Raw genomic sequence first — 21792 nt, forward strand, 5'->3', positions numbered from 1 at the left:
CATTATATTACCCAAAACGATCTACAGATTCAATGCAATCCCTATCAAACCACCAATGGCATTTTTCACAGATCTAGAACAAAAAATTTCACATTTTGTATGGAAACACAAAAGACCCCAAATAGCCAAAGCTATCTTGAGAAAGAAAAATGGAGCTGGAGGAATCAGGCTCTCTGACTTCAGACTATACTACAAAGCTACAGTAATCAAGACAATATGGTACTGGCACAAAAACAGAAATATAGATCAATGGAACAGGACAGGAAGCCCAAAGACAAACCCACGCAAATATGGTCACCTTATCTTTGATAAAGGAGGCAGGAATATACAGTGGAGAAAGGACAGCCTCTTCAGTAAGTGGTGCTGGGAAAACTGGACAGCTACATGTAAAAGAATGAAATTAGAACACTCCCTAACACCATACACAAAAATAAACTCAAAATGGATTAAAGACCTAAATGTCAGTCCAGACAGTATAGAACTCTTAGATGAAAACATACGCAGAACACTATATGACATAAATCACAGCAAGATCCTTTTTGACCCACCTCCTAGAGAAATGGAAATAAAAACAAAAATAAACAAATGGGACCTAATGAAACTTGAAAGCTTTTGCACAGCAAAGGAAAGCATAAACAGTATTTTTAAAAATTATTTATTTTTATTTTTGGCTGCACGTGGGCTCTCTCTACTTGTGGCAAGCAGGGTTTACTCTCCGTTGAGGTGTGCGGGCTTCTCATGGCAGTGGCTTCTCTTTGTTGCAGAGTACACGTTCTAGGTGCGCGGGCTTCAGTAGTTGTGGCACACAGGCTCAGTAACTGTGGCTCGCAGTCTCTAGAGCGCAGCCTCAGTAGCTGTGGCGCCCAGGCTTAGTTGCTCCACAGCATGTGGGATCTTCCCAGACCAGGGCTCAAACCCGTGTCCCCTGCATTGGCAGGCAGATTCTTAACCACTGCACCACCAGGGAAGCGAAAAGACAACCCTCAGAATGGGAGAAAATATTTGCAAACAAAGCAAGTGACAAAGGATTAATCTCCAAAATATACAAGCAGCTCATGCAGCTCAATATCAAAAAAACAAACAGCCCAATCCAAAAAAGGGCAGAAGACCTAAACAGACATTTCTCCAAAGAAGATATACAGATTGCCAGCAAACACATGAATGGATGCTCAACATCAGTAATCATTAAAGAAATGCAAATCAAAACCACAATGAGGTATCACCTCACATCAGTCAGAATGGCCATCATGAAGGAAACTACAGAGCTTCCCTGGTGGCGCAGTGGTTGAGAGTCTGCCTGCCGATGCAGGGGACACGGGTTCGTGCCCCGGTCTGGGAAGATCCCATATGCCACGGAGCGGCTGGGCCCGTGAGCCATGGCCACTAAGCCTGCGCGTCCGGAGCCTGTGCTCCGCAACGGGAGAGGCCGCAACAGTGAGAGGCCCGCATACCGGAAAAAAAAAAAAAAATCTACAAACAATAAATGTTGGAGAGCGTGTGGAGAAGAGGGAACCCTCTTGCACTGTTGGTGGGAAGGTAAATTGATACAGCCACTATGAACAGTATGGAGGTTCCTCAGAAAACTAAAAATAGAACTACCATATGACCCAGCAATCCCACTACTGGGTATATATCTTGAGAAAACCATAATTCAAAAAGAGTCATGTACCACAATGTTCATTGTAGCTCTATTTACAATAGCCAGGACGTGGAAGCAAGGTAAGTGTCCATCGACAGATGAATGGATAAAGATGTGGCACATATATACAATGGAATATTACTCAGCCATAAAAAGAAACGAAATTGAGTTATTTGTAGTGAGGTGGATGGAATTTGTCATACATAGTGAAGTAAGTCAGAAAGAGAAAAACAAATACCATATGCTAACACATATATATGGAATCTAAAAAAAAAAATGGTTCTGAAGAACCTAGGGGCAGGACAGGAATAAAGATGCAGACATAGAGAATGGACTTCAGGACATGGGGAGGGGGAGGTGTAATCTGGGATGAAGTGAGAGAGTGGCATGGACATATATACACTACCAAACGTAAAATAGATAGCTAGTAGGAAGCAGCCGCATAGCACAGGGAGACCAGCCTGGTGCTTTGTGTCCACCTAGTGGGATAGGGAGGGTGGGAGGGAGACGCAAGAGGGAGGAGATATGGGGATGTATGTATATGTATAGCTGATTCACTTTGTTATACAGCAGAAACTAACACACCATTGTAAAGCAATTATACTCCAATAAAGATGTTAAAAAAATTTTTTTAATTAAAAATAAATAAAAGTTAAAAATCAGTGCAAGCAGAAAACTTTATATTAATTTATCACTCACACTCTGGAGACTCTTTCATTACTTGCAGACTTAGTTCCAGAAATCATACATTTCTATGGCAAGCAGGATATCCTATATCCAGGAAATCCTATATCCAGAATGAATATTAAATGGATATTCACTCCTCTGCATTAGTACAGATACTTAAGAATGAACACAGCAATATCTTTATTCCTATTATTTTTAGTGATTTTTTTAAGGACCAAAATATTCACTTGGTCCTCAACTCTATTCAAGGCAGGTAATTCCTTGCTTTCTTAAGGCTCACTAATGTCCAGAACAAACAAATAATAATCAGAGGCTACCTGGCAGTAAAATAATATATATTTTAAAAAGTCAAGATAGATACAAAATATGGAAAAAGATAGAAGGAAAACTAGAAAAAACAGTTTTAGTTCTAACGGGGTCACAGCACAATATGAATAAGATCAGAAGAGTACTCTTAGTGGAACTAGCTAACTAGCTTTATCCTAAAATTTCTAAGGGCAAGAATAATTTTGAATTTTGCTAGCAAAGCATAAGATAAAACGAATACAGAAGACTCAACCTTTTCTATCTTTTTTTAAAAGGACATAAAAGGGCAATTTTTTTCCTGGAAGAGCATAAAAACAATCGATATGTTACTTACATTTTCTAAATTTAAGCACTCCAGGTGAATGAAATGCTAAGCAAACTACGACTTCTATCTCCTGAATGGGAAAAACTATTAATTTCTGAAGTTTACTGTGATTCTTGCTGGAAACATAGAAGAGGTAAGGCAGAATCAGCACATGAGCAAAGATAAATTGGCCTTGGAGTTCACAATTTTCTCAGTCATTTCTATCAGCCTTGATATAGTTTTTGGTATACTCACATCTTCTTCTGAGAATGTTCCAGTCTTGGTGTCTTCTGTCAAGAGTGATACCCAGAAACAAACCTAATAACAGACTGTGTTAGGAAGGAGTAAAGAACTATGATGGACTTTGTTCTGGATACTGTATCTCTATCACTGCAGCTTAAGATCAAATCACCCCCTAACTTGTATTGGTCTGTTAGTCAACTTGAAAACCAAACTTCAGTTTGCCTACCTGCTAAGTGACTGGCTTTTGCACAATAGATGCATAGTATCTTTAAATCTATGCCTTAGCAAAAGTACAAAAAATTAACATGATCTCACACTGAAGAATTATTCTCAAAGTGAAAAAAGGTTTATTCTCAAAGTTAAAGAATGGAAAAGAAAATGTCAAATGTTTGAATGCAACTTGTTTTTTACCTTCAATGGATCTGGCCCACTCACTTGAGCAGATAAACTTCACTTCTACCATCTAAGCATCGCACACTTCTGTCACATTACAACCTGTTCTGTCTCTGGTCCTGGTACACTTAATGTTCTGCTGTTGAGTTTATTTATTGTTTATTATAGTAATAAACAATTATAAGATATAACAATCTTGCTATAAATATGTAATTGTTCAGTAAATATGTGACAACATATGAAATGTTATGGCTATGTAAATGCTTCACATAAAATATATTATTGTATAATAAAATGTTATAAACAATATTTAATTATATAGCATATAATATTACATATAAAAGTATAATATATAACAAACATTTATAATATACAAACATTATAATACTATATACTATAGTACTATATAATACTACCATTACTTTCTTTTCTAAAAATTACAGGGAATGCTCTACTCCAAAAGCTGAAGTGTCTCAAAAATAAACTCTGAAGGCAGGCAATGCCTTTAAAAGTTAATAGTTCCCTAAACTAATGTGTTGTTGGTGTTTTAAAAAAATGTACTGTCTTGTATTCTCCACTCACTTTCTTCATTTGAAGGACAGTTTCTTGGGTTCACAATAAGTTCTATTTTTATATTCTAAAATCCTAAAAACCCTAAAATATATAAGCTTTCTTTTTTTTCTCTCCATTTGAAACATGGATAAAAGACATTGTATTGGACAAAAGAACTGGTGAAATTCTTTTTCATAAGTGTAGCAAGAGGTCCAGGTATTTAACTGAATAATTGAAAATAACATTAAAATAACAGGAAAGGTACAAAGGGCCACTTGCACCTGCTGCTTTATTCATGCAACTTTTCTATATTAAAAAAAAAGCTGTAAACTGCTATCAAATAATTATAGTTTAAGCTTCATTTCCTTTCAGACTTTTTGTTTGGAAGATCTGAAAATTCTAGGATAATAAAAGTATTATCAGACTAGATGTTCTTCCACAGAAAGTTCAAATGACCGTTCTATTATTTAACTGTGGTTAAAACAAAAGCCATTTTACTATAGTGCTCCACACTTCCGTAAAATGTTGCTAAACAATCTGTAAGCAAACTACTGCAATTTAGAAAATAATATCTCCTACTTTAAAAGGCCACAACTAAATTATCAGTTTAAAAAGGCTTACAGGACCAGCAGTGTGCTAGGCCTTTGAGTACTAGAATAGGAACTATAAAATGAAAAAACGCAAAAGCAAGAAAGGGTGATTTTGATGAAATAAAAATTCTGACAGAACATAGGAAGAACAACGCCTAACAACTACTATTTTCTATACTCTGTTAATTCAGTTAATACGAACAAGGATTAAGAAAGAAACTTCCCAAGCAGATAACTCTCTTTCTCCACACTCAGAAATTTCAGCCTTGCCTGACAAAAGATTTGAAGTCAAATGTAAAGTAGACTCAAGATCAGGATAACCTCAGGTAGAGCTTTTAGCTACGGATGTTATGAGGTACGAACATTTAGCAGCTGTATCACTGGTGAATTGGGAATAATGTGTTAAACTTCATACATAAAAACTTTCTAGTTGAGAAAGCACATGCCTCAACATCTGTTCCTACTAGCAACCAGAAAATCTTTTTTAAATTTCAGGGTAGTTTTTGCCTAACCATAAAAGCCAATCCTATTCTTTTATTCTTTGCAATGTCACAACTCCAGGCCATGAATCAAAAAGAGAAATAAACAGTTACATTTCTGAACAGTTTGGGGAAAATAAAAGGTTGGGACTTTAATAGAAACATAGTAAGAAAACAGTTAAACCGGAAAAACATGGTTATATGCAGTGTAAGTGCTCTCATACCTTGCAGATAGCTGTGTAGATCAATACAATCCTTTCTGAAGGCAATTTGACAAAAGGTTTCTAGAGTCACTACATTATTTATGATGTTTGATACAGTAATTCCAATTCTAGAAATCTATGCTAAAGAAATAATCTCAGAGATTAAAAAAGGGCTATAATCTCAGAAATTAAAAAAGGGCTAAATATATATTAATATGTTCCTTGCAACATGATCCAGACTAGGGAGAACCCATTGGAAAAGAATCCATTGATACGTTTAAGAACATTACAATATAGCCACAGGATAGAAATTTTATACAGGCATTAAAATAACTATGTAAAAAATATATTCTATAAAATGTTAAATAGAAAAGGCAGGAGATAAAATTAGTTACAATCCAAATGCATATACAATTACCTTTAAGGTATGCACAGAAAAAGTACAAATGAAGTAATTATAAAATTATTAATTATACTAAGAATGCAGGGTTAATGGGTGATCTTCCTAATCTTTTTGCTCTTTTTCCAATTTTTCTAAACATTTAATTAAACTTGTATAATGCATAAACAGAATTTGTGAAAACAAGTAAAAAACTGATTTGGAAGTAATCAAGAGTAATGAGGAAATAATCAAATTATATCTAGAATTACACTTTTTTTTTTTTTTTTTTTGCGGTACGCGGGCTTCTCACTGCCGTGGCCTCTCCCGTTGCGGAGCACAGGCTCCGGACGCGCAGGCTCAGCGGCCATGGCTCACGGGCCCAGCCGCTCCGCGGCATGTGGGATCTTCCCGAACCGGGGCACGAACCCGTGTCCCCTGCATCGGCAGGTGGACTCTCAACCACTGTGCCACCAGGGAAGCCCTAGAATTACACTTTTAAAAAAAAATTGAAGTATAGTTGATTTACAATGTTGTGTTAGTTTCAGGTATCCAGCAAAGTGATTCAGTTATACATGTGTATATATGAATATATCTATTCTTTTTCAGATTCTTTTCCATTATACGTTATTATATCTAGAATTATTCTGACCCTAATATAGATTATAGAGAAAATTCAATTAAAGTGGATACATATTAAAAATCAAATATATTTGTTCAATGTGTATAAATCAACCTGATCTAAAGAAATGTTTCATTCTATGTAGCAGATGAGTAATACATTAGCTATTTTACATATTTAGACATTTAACAAAGAACATGAGGCATTTAATTTAGACATTTTTAAAAAGAACATTAAAATAGCCTTCCTATTGTCTCATATATACAATTATATTACTTGCAGTTTCTATGATATAATTTCATAATGATTTTCACATATTATTAGATTTACAAAAATACCATTTGTCTTTTCTCCTTTCTCTATTTTATAAATGAAAGCAGATTTAAATTTCCAAACCATGAAAAGTTCTAAAGAAAAAATATATAAAAAAGAATACTTTATCCAATCATTCTTTTCCATTATACAACCACTAGATGTATACTTTTTGATAATTTATATTGCCTTATGACAATTCCTATAGCATAAGAACCAGCAAAAGGACAAAAACATATCTCTAAGCAAAGATTTGAGGAGGAGGATGAAAATGACTAGAACGTTAGAAATAGAAACATATTACCCTAAGCGTAAGAACCCAAACTATATTATCGAGTACAAATTGTTAATTCCCATAAAAATTATATGAATAAACAAAACTAAGTACTTAGTACTACTCACAATTAAATAAAGTAAGGAAAATACGAAGTCATTTACTACACACCAGACATTGTAACGAGGCCTTTTAAATAAATTCATGATCCAACTTAACGTGGCCATTATTTACCACAGGATTTACTACATTAAGGCCACATTACAGGGGCATTTTTCACATGTCTACTTTCTCCATTAAATGGTAAGTTCTTGTGGCAGTACTATTTTACTTACTGCTAACTCCCACCCTTCTTGGCACAAGGTACACAGCAGGTGTTTAATACATGCTGAATGAATTTAATTCGCTACAGACAGGGCGGCTCTACCTCCCAAACTGTCCAGGATAGTTCTGGTTTTGCCTGTGGTATCAGCATTATTAAAAGCAGTATACCCTTTTGCTTTCAAAGTGTCCCGATTTGGACCACAAATTACCTGAAAATACTACTGCATGTAAGTTAAAATTCTTTCTAAAACGTCATTAAAATTTCCAGAATGCAAAGAATGAATGAGCTAAGGCACTGAGCACTGTCAAATAAAGTAGCAGAGGCACTCGTGTTGCTCGCTGGTCTCAAGAGAAAGCAAGTCCTACGTTTAGAGATTCTTCCAAAAGCTAATTTTCCATTTATACCAGCACTGAAAGGACTCTCATTTCAACTGGGGATGCAAGGAATTCAGAAGGCTTATACTATATCAAGCATTACACCTTCTACAGTTCCATATTGACTAAATAAAGAAAAATTGCAATGAATCTGTATATCCAAAAGCACCTTTTGAGAGAGCATTCATTTATATTTTTAATGGTACGACTGGAATAGACTTCATGTTATTCTTCTCTTTCCACAGAAGAAAGATTTTATAAGACCAACCTTCAGAAAAACAGTAAGGCATAAATAAGGTTTAACTGAGCTCTGAAATTAAGTAATTTATTGACACATAAATACATTTAATTAAAACACTCATTTTGTTACGGGCTGAACTGTGTCAACCCCAATACTCCTATGTTAAAGTCCTAACTGCCAGTACCTCAGAATGTGACTGGATTTGGAGACAGGATCTTTAAAGAGCTAACTAAATCACAGTGAGTTCATATGGGTGAGCCCTAATCCAATATGCCTGGTGTCCTAATAAGGAGAGATCAGGGCGCAGATACACACAGAGGGAAGACCATGTGAAGATAACAGGTAGAAGACTGCCATCTACAAGCCAAAGAAAGGTGCCTCAGAAGAAACCAACCCTGCTAGTACCTTGATCTTGGACTCCTAGCCTCCAGAACTATGAGAAAATAAACCTGTAAATCCACGTCATTCAGCAAACCAATATTTTCAAATAACTAATTCATATTACGAAATGATGCATGGTGAAAAAAATACCCATTTAAAGGGCAAGAAAGGCCATTGGATTTTTGTAAAACAGAGAACAAAATGTTCACTGATATGGTTTCAGATCCTACTTGCAACTAACCTTTAAGAAACCACCACTTGCTGAGCTCTCGTACAGTATCAAAGAAGAATATTCACAATTATCTGAAAATGGCTATGGAAATACTCCTCTCTTTTCAAATTACACAACTGTGTGAGGCTGGATTGTCTTCACATTGTCAAACAAAGCAATATGTTACAAAAGGCTGAGTGTAGAAACAGATGTGAGAATCCAGGTATCTCCTTTTAAGCCAATCATTAAAAGGTTTGCAAAATTATAAAACAATACGATTCTTCTCATTGATGTTTTTGTTTTGGAAAATACATTTTTAATAAAATTATGTTATTGATGTAAGCATGCAATAGACACTACTTTCATTAGCAAATGAATTAAGAAGTTTTTAAACAACTTCTCAGTTTTAATTTCTAATTATCAGTAGCTATAACCTACATAAACAAAAACTCTTTGAAGTCCTTGTTAGGGGCTGAATTGTGTCCTCTCCACACTCATTGGTTGAAGGCCTAACCCTCAATGTGACTGTATTTGGAAGCTAGGGACTTTAAGGAGGTAACTCATAAGGATGGGGCCCTACTCCTGTAGGACTGGGGTCCTTATAAGACGAGGAAGAGACACCACAGGCCTCTCTCTCTGAGTGCACAGAGGAAAGGTCATATGAGGACACAGCGAGAAGGCACCATCTGCGAGTCAGGAAGAAAGGTCTTCAGACCAGAAACCAACCCCACCAGCGCCTTGACCTTGGAGGTCTAGCCTCTAGAACTGTGAGAAAATAAATATCTATTATTTAAGCCACTCAGACTTTGGTATTTTGTTATGGCAGCCTGAGCAGTCCCTGATATTGTTAAAAGCTTAAAAGGGGTCCTGAGAACCAAAAATCTGAAAATCACTGAATTAGACAGTAACTACTCGGCTGTGTAAATTAAATGTTTCTACACAACTTCTTACTTCATAATTACAACTTGGAAAAGTAATCATAATTTTCATTAGCTATCCAAAGTAGAAAAAGGGAGAAAATTAAGATCAACTCTAAACGAACCTTTTTTAACTTGATGTACACAACTGTATGCCGTTTGAAAGCATATGCAAATGGGGAAACACACTGTAGAAGAATTAACGCAGGCTGCAAAAGCGCCTGCTTTTCATTTTCAGGAAACCAGGATCGTCAATCTGTTTGGCCTAGCACAGACTAACTCTTAGAGTACTTGTTAAGTCTATTCACTTTCTGAATATAAAATGAGATATAAAACAAAAGAGAAAAACATTCAGTTTTCCTTCATGAGAAAAAAATAACCAAAAAATTCCAAGAAGACATGAAGAAATCAATCAATAAATTGACAAATATACCAAGTGCAATTATTTTAATCACACAAAACTTACCAAGAATATAGGGAAATAGTAAAATAATAGTAAGAAACTTAATTTCCATATAGGTAAAAAATTCAAGATTCTGCTCTCCTAGTAATTGTAGTTGATAATGCAAAAATGGTATCAAAGTTGTGGAAGTCACCCAAGAATGAAAAAAAAAATTTTTTTTATTGAAGTGTAGTTGATTTAAAATGTTTTGTTAGTTTCAGGTACACAGCAAAGTGATTCAATTACGGGTGTGTGTGTGTGTGTGTGTGTGTGTGTGTGTATGTGTATACATGTATATATATTCTTTTTCAGATTCTTTTCCATTACAGTTTATTACAAGATATTGAATGTATTTCCCCATGCTATATAGTAGTTCCTTGTTTTTTATGTTACATATTTAAGAATGAACATTTTAATAGTTATGGGCCCTTAAATAATTATTAAGTTATAAAAGCTTAGAAGAGTGGAAAAAATGCATTTACCTCAACAAGTTTCTGAATTTCATGCACACAAATATGTTGTTGGGTTGCTTTTTAGTAACATATAAATTGTGCACTCAAGTACTACAGTTTTATGCATAGTAGTATTTTTAATCTAAAAAATCAAGTAAAATGCTTAATTTCTAAGGCTCTAATGCTAGGAATAGCATTCAAAATTACATTTTAATAAATTTCATTTCATATAACTTTGTACGTAAAGAAAACACTAATTCAACTTGAGCTAACTTTTCTCTTGGCTCAGTGTTTGTATGGAAAAATAATTATGCAGTCCGTTTGGAAAAATATAATCAATCCATGGGCATGCAAGTATCAATTTTATCTTATGAGAATTTCTCCATGTTCCAGTTACTTCATTCCTTATTACATGCTGCAAAAAGCAGTAATAATTTTTATAGCCAAATATCACTTCATAAGATACCAGGTGGCTGTCAATATTTACCACAGAAGTCATGCATGAAATTTAAACATTACAAAAAATGACTTACCAGTTGACACTCCTGAAATATGCACATTTTCAGAATGTTCTGCAAGAGCACCATTTCCTAAAATTAAACATAATGAATAAACTAATTTCCAAGATAAAAATTAAAAAAAATTTCAGATTCTCCCTCTAATAGAAAAACAGGTGCATAGAGCTACTTGTAATATCCAGAAATGAAATTAAAGTCTCTTACAATAATCTTCAAAACAGTACTATGCAGCCCAAAGTTATAACAGTAGTAGGGAAATCAAAATGTTTTGGAAATCACAACAATGTAGTGTAATATAAAGGCCAAATATATAGATCTGATTAATACCAGAAAGAATTTCCTATCAAGTTAATAGTCAAAAGATAACTTAGTACTATTACCAGAAAAGAGACAATCACATACTTTTTAAAAACAGCATTCCTCTAAAAGCATGCTTAATTAGCCCAGAATGTGCTTACTGCTGGGGTCACACATGGTGTCCCATGTCCTATGTTTTGCATTACCTTCTAAATCCTTCAACATCTTCTCATCAACAACTCTAACAGTCTTTAGAGCAGGGACATGATTATACCCTATTTTGGTAGCCCCTGATTTTCTACACCTCCTACCACAAAGTTGGGCCAATGGAAGCATTCAAGTAACTTACTGAAATGAGTTACTAAGTGTCACCTAGTAAAATAAAAGTGGTTTTAAAAAGACTCCCATTTAAAGTAGAGATTATTTACTCCTTTAAATTAGTAACGTGTCCCTCAGCTGTTCTTTTTAAAAATTTATTTTAGTTTTATTATAAATTATTTCCATCTACCTCTGTTCTTTCTTTTCTTTCTACAAGCTGCTCATCTTTACTTCTAAAGTTTTCTCTCTCTCTATGCATTAGGTCAATTTGGCAACACAACAGTTCAGGAATCCAGCTGACAGAGAAAGAATTCTCCCTGGAGTGGGGCAGGGGAGGAAGCTAGGTGGGAGAAACTTAGATGGCAAAAGCAGAATTCTCTTGATGGTTCAAAGAGTAGAGACAATAGCAAATATTATAATTAATAACTTATCTTTTACAACCATCACACTTCTATGGTTGCTTGATTACTGTATAGCATCCCCCAATGCGTTAAGTTCTAGGACAGCAGAATCTGTGTAAACTTGCCGCATCACTGGATGCACGGTTCCTAGAACAGAGCAGGTGCTCAAAGAGCTAACAAATGATGAATAAATGAGGGAGTTCATGATGATTAAATGAAATCATGCCAATTAAGCACTTGATATAGTGCCTGACACACAGCACTGAAGAGGAATTCATTTTTGTAACTGTGTAAAATATATTTTTACTATTATTAAAGAATAAAATAATAGTGATAAAACAACCTTTGTAGTTCAACTACAGCTACAGCCTTCAAAATGAAAAGAAGGGCCTTCCCTGGTGGCGCAGTGGTCGAGAGTCCGCCTGCCGATGCAGGGGACACGGGTTCGTGCCCCGGTCCGGGAAGATCCCATATGCCGCGGAGCGGCTGGGCCCGTGAGCCATGGTCGCTGAACCTGCGCGTCCAGAGCCTGTGCTCCGCAACGGGAGAGGCCACAGCAGTGAGAGGCCCGCGTAACGCAAAAAAAAAAAAAAAAAATGAAAAGAAATGTTATGTTTCCCTCCATTAAAAATGATACAGTGGAAATGGTGACAAAGGTGTGTAAGCTGTATTTATTACACAAATAAATCTGATTACAGTTATTTATTTAAGTACTGTGCATTAGTACCACAGAAGCCACAACTTATTTTTCCTAACAATGTTAAATGCTACAGACATAGAAATGAAACTACTAGAAAGCTCCCACATTATTTCTTTAATGTGAACAACTTATGAAAATTGGTATCCTAAACAAAATGGTATAAGAAACCGATTCAATAAAACAACAAGATTTGCCAAAGGTCAGTATAAGCTGCCTAAACCTCTGCTACTTACAAGTATATCAGTAGTATTACTGGGAGCTTATTAGAAATGCAGAGTCTCAGGCCTTACCCCAGATTATTGAATCAGAATTTACATTTTAACAAGATCATCCCCCACTCCCAGTGATTTGTATTCACTAACATTTGCGAGCCAATGGCTTAAACCTTCTACTTCTATAGTTAGATACAACTCCAAATTAAAGCTGTGTAATTTGTGATCCTAAGGTTTCCAATATCCTTAAGGCAGCCTATTAAACTATCCTCAGGAGAGTTTTAATATTAGATATATTTTATACATTAAATTTTTATTCTAACTCAGTAAACAGAGTAAAGATGGGTAGAAGGAAAACAATAACATAATGCAGTATCTAAGACTGGATTCTGGACTAGATTGCTAGTATGCTAACACCAGCTTCACTTCTTACTTGCTGTGCAATTCAGGGCAAGTTACATAACCTCTTTGTGTCTTGCTTTCATCTCAAAAACAGGGCAGATAATACCTATCTTATAGGTCTTAGTAGAATTCTTTATAATAGAAAAAAATAGAACTTAATCTACATCTCCGTCAGCACGTAAATGAATAAACTAAAAACAGCCTAACAATAAAATATTCAAAAACCTGAATTAAGTAATTCTACATGTACTCACTTGGAAAGATATGCACATTGAGTTAAGTATGTTTCAGAGTAACATTAGCATATGCTCTAACTCTAACTTTTAAGTGATGTCTGTATAGTTACTGTGCACATGTTACATAGGCATATGATATATGTATGTACATGCATTTGCACACACACACACAGGAGAGTCTAACGGTGCATACAAACTGAAATTAGAGAGGAAGGCCTCCTTTGTATACTCCAGCACCGACTGAATTTGCTACAACAGGCACAGAGTTCTTTAAAAAATTTACTCATATTATCAAAAAAAACAGGCGAAGAGACTATAGTTCATTCCCCGTCATTCTAAATAAAGAGGTCTGATAAGTACTGTGTGAAATAAAATATAATTTCAGAAGTATTATTCATGATTTAAAAAACTGAAATAACAGTACTTTAAGACATAAAACATGATACTACTGCTAATTTCCCACACATTTACTCTAATTTTAAAACAATCCGATTTAGAAGTTAAAAAATCAATGATAATTTCTAATAACATCAAATAACTATTCCTTTCTTTGAGATTACATTATTAGATATTTCTTATTCTAAGTATCACATGAAGTAAGTGGGCTACTTAATTTAGGTGTTCTGCCATTTTTACAAAAATGTCACTTACAAAATACAATTATTTCTATGTTATAAGCAGAGAGCACCGCCTCAAACTGCTTTGTTGATATAAAGCTCACTATATTTTCCCTAATGTCCCACCCTGAACTCCTGAGAGAAGAAAACCCCACACATATGAGGACGTACACACATCATCTCCTGACTTTAACTACATTGCAGCCATGCTAGACATTCTCATAGAAGTCACCCTTTAAAGGTGCCATATACTGGAAAAATATAGTCTGATAAAACATTACTTCTATAACTATGCAGTAGCAGCTGACTAGTTAGTAGACCACCTAATTAACTAGCACTTCTAGAAAACAAGAAAAAGTTTCATTATCACCTAAATCAGGAAATAATTTTTTACGACTCAACTCTTTTTTTTTTGCGGTGCGGGGGCCTCTCACTGTTGTGGCCTCTCCCGTTGCAGAGCCCAGACTCCGGACGCGCAGGCTCAGTGGCCATGGCTCACGGGCCCAGCCGCTCCGCGGCATGTGGGATCTTCCCAGACCGGGGCACGAACCCGTGTCCCCTGCATCGGCAGGAGGCAGACTCTTAACCACTGCACCACCAGGGAAGGCCGACTCAATTCTTTTTTTAGTCCTACTAACCAAATACCAAAGGTAATCAATTGTCCCCATTTATTATTCTTCTTGCCAAGCTGAAACATGGTTTTGTAGTTTTTTTACTGCAATACAAGAGAGAATCTTCTAAAAGAGATATGTACTGTTTTAGGAAAAGAGGCCATAGGGTAGTGAGTTTGAGCTCTGGAACCAGACTCTGTGGAATCAAACCTCAGCTCTACTGTTTAGTTAGTCATGAGTCTTAACTGAATGATTTCTCCTAAGATTTAATTTGCTCACCTGCATAATCATCATTAACAGGATGTCTAAATCTATGGTCTCTGTGTCCCTGTTGCTTTGTATCTTTCTTTCTGTTTATTGTTGTTCTTTTTATTTAAGAACTAAAGTTCTTAAAGAAGAGCTGATAAAATACAGCTAAGACGTGATAGATACGTGCCAGCCAAATCCTAAGTGCCTCACAAGGCTTTCCTCAGATCATCCTTAAAACAACAGTTCACTTCACAGGTGAGAAAGCCAGCTTATAGCAACTTAGTAAGTTTTTCAAAGAGCTAGTAATTGGATGGATTAAAAATTCAAATTCACAGTCATTAAGAAGTTTGTGTTCCTTATTTTTAAAAAAAGAATTTAGACATGAATATACTTCTTGCTTGTAAAAGAAACAGTACTTAACTTTCAGAGTTAAAACCCACCTGCCACCAGCTATTCCAATTTGTTATGGGGGAAGACCTGGTTTAAAAGTTAATGAGCAGCAGTTACAAGTAACTTATATGCTCAGCATCCTACAATCTCATTTTCACTGTGCAATGACTAACAGGTATCAAACATCAAAATATGTACACACATATATACACCCCCCAACATCGTTCCTATTTTACTTTACTTAAAGAAAAAGTCCAAAATCCTAATAAGGCTTACCAAACTCTCCACCCTTCGAGTCTTCCCAACTACTCCAAAAGCTTCATCTTTTGTGATTCACTTTCCCACTCTATTTTCCTCTCCAGAAATATTAGATTTCTTTCAGAAAAGGGTCAGCTGTCTCTCTTGCCTTTGGACCTTTCTTTAATATATTCTTTATTTAGGAAGGCATCTCCTGATTCCCCCATACTAGGTTACATCATTTTGTTGTAGGTTCCTAGAGTATCTAATACTATCACTTTTTGAAAATTTATCACACTTCTGTTATCTGTGTAATGTTTATATTCCCCACCAGATCTTAATCTTGGTGGGGGAAGGTGGGGTGGAGAAGTGTGATGTGGTGCTGGGACATAGCTGGGTTTGTTTTGTTTTGTAACCCAGTGACTAGCAGAGAAGATACTCCATATCTGCTCAAACACATGAATGAATGGTAGGTTGATACATAAGTAAGAGGCATAGTCCCTGCCACCAAAGAGTTGGTAATCTATTGAGAAAATAATTTAAAACATCTGGAGCAGAAGCAAACAATATAAAACCAAACTAAAATTAGCAAGCTTCTTACTCAAATGGGAGGCTTTTCTACTAAAAATGGGAATGGAAGATAGGAGTGCCCACCATATTAGCCAGGGCAATTAGATAAGAAAAGACAATTATAGGCATAAGGATTGAAAAAGAAGAGGTAAAAAAAGAAGAGGTAAAACTACATCTATCTGTAGATGATATGATTGTGTATCTATTTAAAAAACCCAAGACAGTCAAAAGAAAAAGTTATAAACAATATGAAAATTAGTCAAGTAGCAGGATATAAAATAAGCATACAAAAAATCAAAAGCCTTTGTAAATACGAACAATAGCCAGTCAGAAGATACAGAAGACACAATTCTTAGTAGCAACAAAAAGATGTTTAAAAACTCAAACACAGAACTCCTGCTGATGGTCATGATGGAACAATGGGTAATGGACCAGCTTTCTCCAGGTAGAAAGCTAGTGCAATAAAAGAACTCATTCTGATTTGTTTCCCTTTTCTCAGAGATCACAGTCTTACACTGCCTGTTGTCCCGTGTCTGAAAAAGTTGGAAAAAACATGTTAAAAAAAAAATTCAGACACGGGACAACAGGCAGTCCTAACCAAGAAGAATAGAAAGAAATCCACAGTGGACTTACTGTTGCCATTTTGTTCATTGTTTTCTGGCTTTTTTATAATTCCTTTGTTTCTTTTTTCTTCTCTTGCTCTCTTCGTTTGTGATTTGATGATCTTCTGTGGTGGTCCGATGAGATTTCTTTCTCTCTTTTGTGTATCTACTATAGATTTTTGCTTTGTGGTTCTCATGAGGCTTAAATATCTTATATTTATAACGGTCTATTTTAAGCTGTTAACATTGAATGCATACTAAAGCTCTACCTTTTTAAGGCCCCCCATTTTATGTTTTTGATGTCACAATTTATATCTTTTCACCCTGAGTATTCGTAACAAATGTAGTCACAGTTACTTTTAATACTTTTATCTTTTAACCTTCATACTAGACTTACAAGTGATTTACTCACCCCCAACACATTAGAGTATTCTGAATTTAACTATACATTTACCTTTTCCAGTGAGATTTATACTTTATGTTTTCTTGTTACTAATTAGCACCCTTTCATTTCAACTTGAAGTCCTTTTCACATTTCTTGTGAGGCGGTATGGTGGTGAACTCCTTCAGCTTTTGCTTGTCTGGAAAACTCTTTATCCCTCCTTCAATTCCGAAGGACAATTTTGCTGGGTATTCTTGGTTGGCAGTTTTTTTCTTTCAGCACTTTGAATGTATCATGCACCTCCCTTTTGGCCTACAAAGTTTCTGCTAAAAAATCTGCTAATAGTCTTATGGGGATTCCCTTGCATGTAACAAGTTTTCTATGGCCACTTTTAAGATTCTCTCTTTAACTTTTTATAATTTAATTATAATTCATACAGCTGTCTGCTTGATGTTGTCCCGTAAGTCCCTTAAACTATCTTCATTCCTTTTCATTCAAATTCCTTTTTTGTGTGTGTTATTCATTAAAGGATGCAAAATGCTGACCACAGGAATTTTTAAAAGTAGTCATTTCTGGTTAGGATGGTTATTGTATTAGATGTTGTTCTAGTATGCAGACCAAATTTTTCTAAATTGTGCAAAGGGTATAAGAGAATTTGTTAGACCCCTGTAGAAGCTACTAAGCATTTGCCTCTAACATTTCTACTATCAATCTGTAAAGGAAATAAGGTTTGCTAACATTGTTCTAACCAAATTCATATGGCTTGTACATTTATTTCCTTTCCTAGGTATTCATAAACCATTTCTTCTCTTTTGTATAATCTTCCCTAGAGCGATTATCACTAATTGCTGGTTTGTGGGACTCTCATCCCTCCTGCCCCAGTTTGGAAAATCAAAATTGCATTTCCTGTTTCCAGTCATCTGATCTTTCTTTCCTTCTCTCATTCCTTGGAAGTCTTAGCACCTAAGTCAGAACTCTTTAAGTTATTTAGAATACCTGAATGAACTCCTATAATCTTTGCACATATGTCCTTCAAGAAGGTTTTCAGATATAGTTACTCTTACCCTTTCGGTTTGAAGAGCATATTTGACAGAGGGGACATAAACATCACCAATGTTACACCATCTGCCCAAGCAACAGCCCTATAAACCTTTCTGTTATTCTTTATTTTACAAAGACATGTTTATAAGACCATTTTGTTGTCCTTGGTATTTTTGCTGAACTCAATCTTGCATTTTCTCTATATTAGTAATACTTATAATTTATTCTTGGTTAAATATCCTTTTTATCTTGGGGATATGTTCTTAATTAGTCTGAAGTCATTGAGGAACCACTAATTTCCTTAGATTTTTTTGCCATTCATTCCTTTTTGGGATTGTTTGTGATTTTAATAACCAGAAGTCATTTTTGAGAACTTAATAACATCCCTGGACTTTACAGATTTTCATGTTGTGGAGGCATATTAATTTTTTTTCTAAATTACTTTAGAATCTATAGGGTTTTTAAAAATATCTTTATTGGAATATAATTGCTTTACGATGGTGTGTTAGTTTCTGCTGTATAACAAAGTGAATCAGCTATATGTATACATCTATCCCCATATCACCTCCCTCTTGCGCCTCCCTCCCACCCTCCTTATCCCACCCATCTAGGTGGTCACAAAGCACCAAGCTGATCTCCCTGTGCTATGCAGCTGCTTCCCACTAGCTATCTATTTTACATTTGGTATTGTATATATGTCAATGCTACTCTCTCACTTTGTCCCAGCTTACCCTTCCCCCTCCCCATGTCCTCAAGTCCATTCTCTACATCTGTCTGCACCTTTATTCCTGTCCTGCCCCTAGGCTCACCAGAACCATTAGATTCCATATATATGTGTTAGCATACAGTATTTGTTTTTCTCTTTCTGACTTACTTCACTCTGTATGACAGACTCTAGGTCCATCCACCTCACTACAAATAGCTCAATTTTGTTTCTTTTCATGGCTGAGTAATATTCCATTGTATATACGTGCCACATCTTCTTTATCCATTCATTTGTCGATGGACACTTAGGTTGCTTCCATGTCCTGGCTATCGTAAATAATGCTGCAATGAACACTGTGGTACATGACTGTTTTTTGATTATGGTTTTCTCAGAGTAGATGCCCAGTAGTGGGATTGCTGCGTCATATGGTAGTTCTATTTTGAGTTTTTTTAAGGAACCTCCATACTATTCTCCACAGTGGCTATATCAACTTACATAGAATCTACAGGTCTTAAGCTCTGATTGTGCCCAATCTCATTTTTTAAGTGGTGATTATAATATAGTTATTTCTACCTGGTCAAATAAGGTATAGAGTAGTACACTGTTAGGGACTGAATTGTGTCACCCAAAATTAATATGTTGAAGCCCAAATGCCCAATGTGACTATACTTGGAGATAGGGCCTTCAAGGGGATAATTAACATTAAAGGAAGTCATAAGGGTGAGGACCTAATCCGATAAGACTGGTTTCCTTAAGAAGAGATATCAGATATATCTCTCTCCATCTGCACATAGAGAATAGGCCATGTGAGGACACAGTGAGAAGGACACTGCAAGCCAGGAAGAGGAACCTCATCAGAAACCAACCCTGACAGCACCTTGATCTTGGACTTCTAGCCTCCAGAACTGCAAAAAAAAAAAATTAATGTTGTTTAAGCCACCCAGTCTGTGGTATTTTGTTATGGCAGCCCAAGCTGACTAATGTACACACTTTCCCCAGGTCATAGCTGAACTAATAAGATGTCTGCAAATGCCTTGAGAGTGTATGAAAAATTCAGTACATACTTCTGAAAACAGGCTTCATAGTGTCTAACAAATACCTATAATGAGACGTTTCGTGCAAAGAAAGGTTAAGAGACAGAGTTTATTTTCCTACTTTATTTAATTACTGGTATTCTAAAAGTATTACTTCTACAGCTTTTTAACTGCAGGTATTCATTTTGGATTTAACAGACTTTTATGAACTGGCCTGAACCCACCTGCCACTTAAAATAATAATGATCATTTACAACATTACTTTTTATGGAAATAAACATTCTAATTTTCAAACCACATTCTTCTTCTCTTTTTTTTTTTTTTTTTGTGGTATGCGGGCCTCTCACCGCTGTGGCCTCTCCCGCCGTGGAGCACAGGCTCCGAACGCGCAGGCCCAGCAGCAATGGCTCACAGGCCCAGCTGCTCCGCGGCACGTGGGATCCTCCCGAACCGGGGCACGAACCCACGTCCCCTTCATCGGCAGGCGGACTCTTAACCACTGCGCCACCAGGGAAGCCCAAAACACATTCTTAAAAGACATTTGGGAGTTCAATGTTCTTATGTTTAGACTTCCTATATTATGTTAGTAAGATTTTACATTGGAAATGTCTTCAAATAAGGGCATGATGACAATGAACTATTAGTCAAAGTACAAATACTAAACAAACACAAGTTCCCTGTATTCAGAGAATGAATCATATCCCTGAAAGGACATGCAAGACAGTTATGAACCCCACTGGTGAGTATCTCAGTGACAATGTTCATGCAGATGGAAATAATTTTCTTTATTCTAAAACAGTGTGAATCACTGATATAAGAACCCACAAAACAAACTAGAAAGGGGCTCAGCTAAAGACTATTTGGGTTCAAAGGTTCCTACCTGTGACTTCGGTGGTTCACAAGAGTAAATATGAAGGTTTGAAGGGATTCAGAAATCCAGAAAAAAACAGAATTACACTCCTATATTTCCAGTGAGATTTACTGACATATACTTCACACATAAAACTCACCTTTTCAAGTGTGCAATCCAGGTTTTTAGTATGTTCAGAAAGTTGTGCAACCAATGTCACTATCTCGTGCCTGAATGCTTTCATCACCCGCCCCTAAAAAGTGTACCTATTAGCAGTTATTCCTCTTTTTGTTCTCCTCCAGCCCCTAGCAACAACTAATCTAGTTTCTGTCTCTATGGGGTTTTCCTATTCTGGACATTTCATATAAATGGAATCATACAATATCTGATCTTATGTGTCTGGCTTCTTTCACCTTGCATAATGTTTACATGGTTCATCCATGTTGTACCACAAATCAGTACTTCACTCCTTTTCATGGCCAAATAGTAGTCCATTGTATGGATAAACCACCTTTTGTTTATCCATTCATCAGCTGACAGACATCTGGGTTGTTTCCACTTTTTTGTGAATACTGCTATGAATATCTGTGTATACAAGTTTTTGTGTGGACATATTTTCAATTCTCTTGAGGATACTCATAGAGTGGAATTGCTAGGTCTTTTGATAACGCTATGCTTATCTTTCTGAGCAAATGCCAAACTGTCTTCCAAATGGCTGTACAATTCTACATTCCCAACAGCCATGTGTAAGGGTTCCAAGTTCCCCATATCCTCACCAACATGTTACTGTCCACCTTTTTATTACAGCTAGTGGGTGTGAAGTAGTTCTCACTGTGGTTTTATTTACATTCCCCTAACGAGTAACGATGTTGAGGTTCCTTTCGTGTGTTTATTGGGAACTTATGTATATTCTTTGGAGAAATATCTATTCAAATCCTTTGCCCATTTTTTAATTGGTTGAATTGTCTTTTTGTTGTTGTTGAGTTGTGAGTTTTTACATATTGTAAAAACTTATCAGATATATGATTCACAAATATTTTCTCCCATTCTGTAGTTTAATTTTTCACTTCTTGATGTAAAGGTGTTTTCTGAT

The 21792-nt window shown here is 35.8% G+C and overlaps 1 protein-coding gene across 2 annotated transcripts in view; it reads right to left on the reverse strand.

Moving 5' to 3' along the window:
• The window catches only part of LRP12 (LDL receptor related protein 12), an 83953-nt gene that overhangs the window by 34393 nt on the left and 27768 nt on the right, over window positions 1-21792 (reverse strand). The window contains exon 2 of one of the 2 annotated variants that reach the window (XM_065895193.1): window positions 10860-10916. The exons of the other annotated variant lie outside the window; for it this stretch is intronic. Within the exon in view, the coding sequence (XP_065751265.1) occupies window positions 10860-10916 (57 nt within the window). The remainder of the gene's footprint in view (window positions 1-10859; window positions 10917-21792) is intronic. 2 annotated transcript variants of the gene reach the window in all.

Source organism: Phocoena phocoena, chromosome 17 (assembly GCF_963924675.1).
Source record: "Phocoena phocoena chromosome 17, mPhoPho1.1, whole genome shotgun sequence".
NCBI classification, from domain to species: Eukaryota; Metazoa; Chordata; class Mammalia; order Artiodactyla; family Phocoenidae; genus Phocoena; species Phocoena phocoena.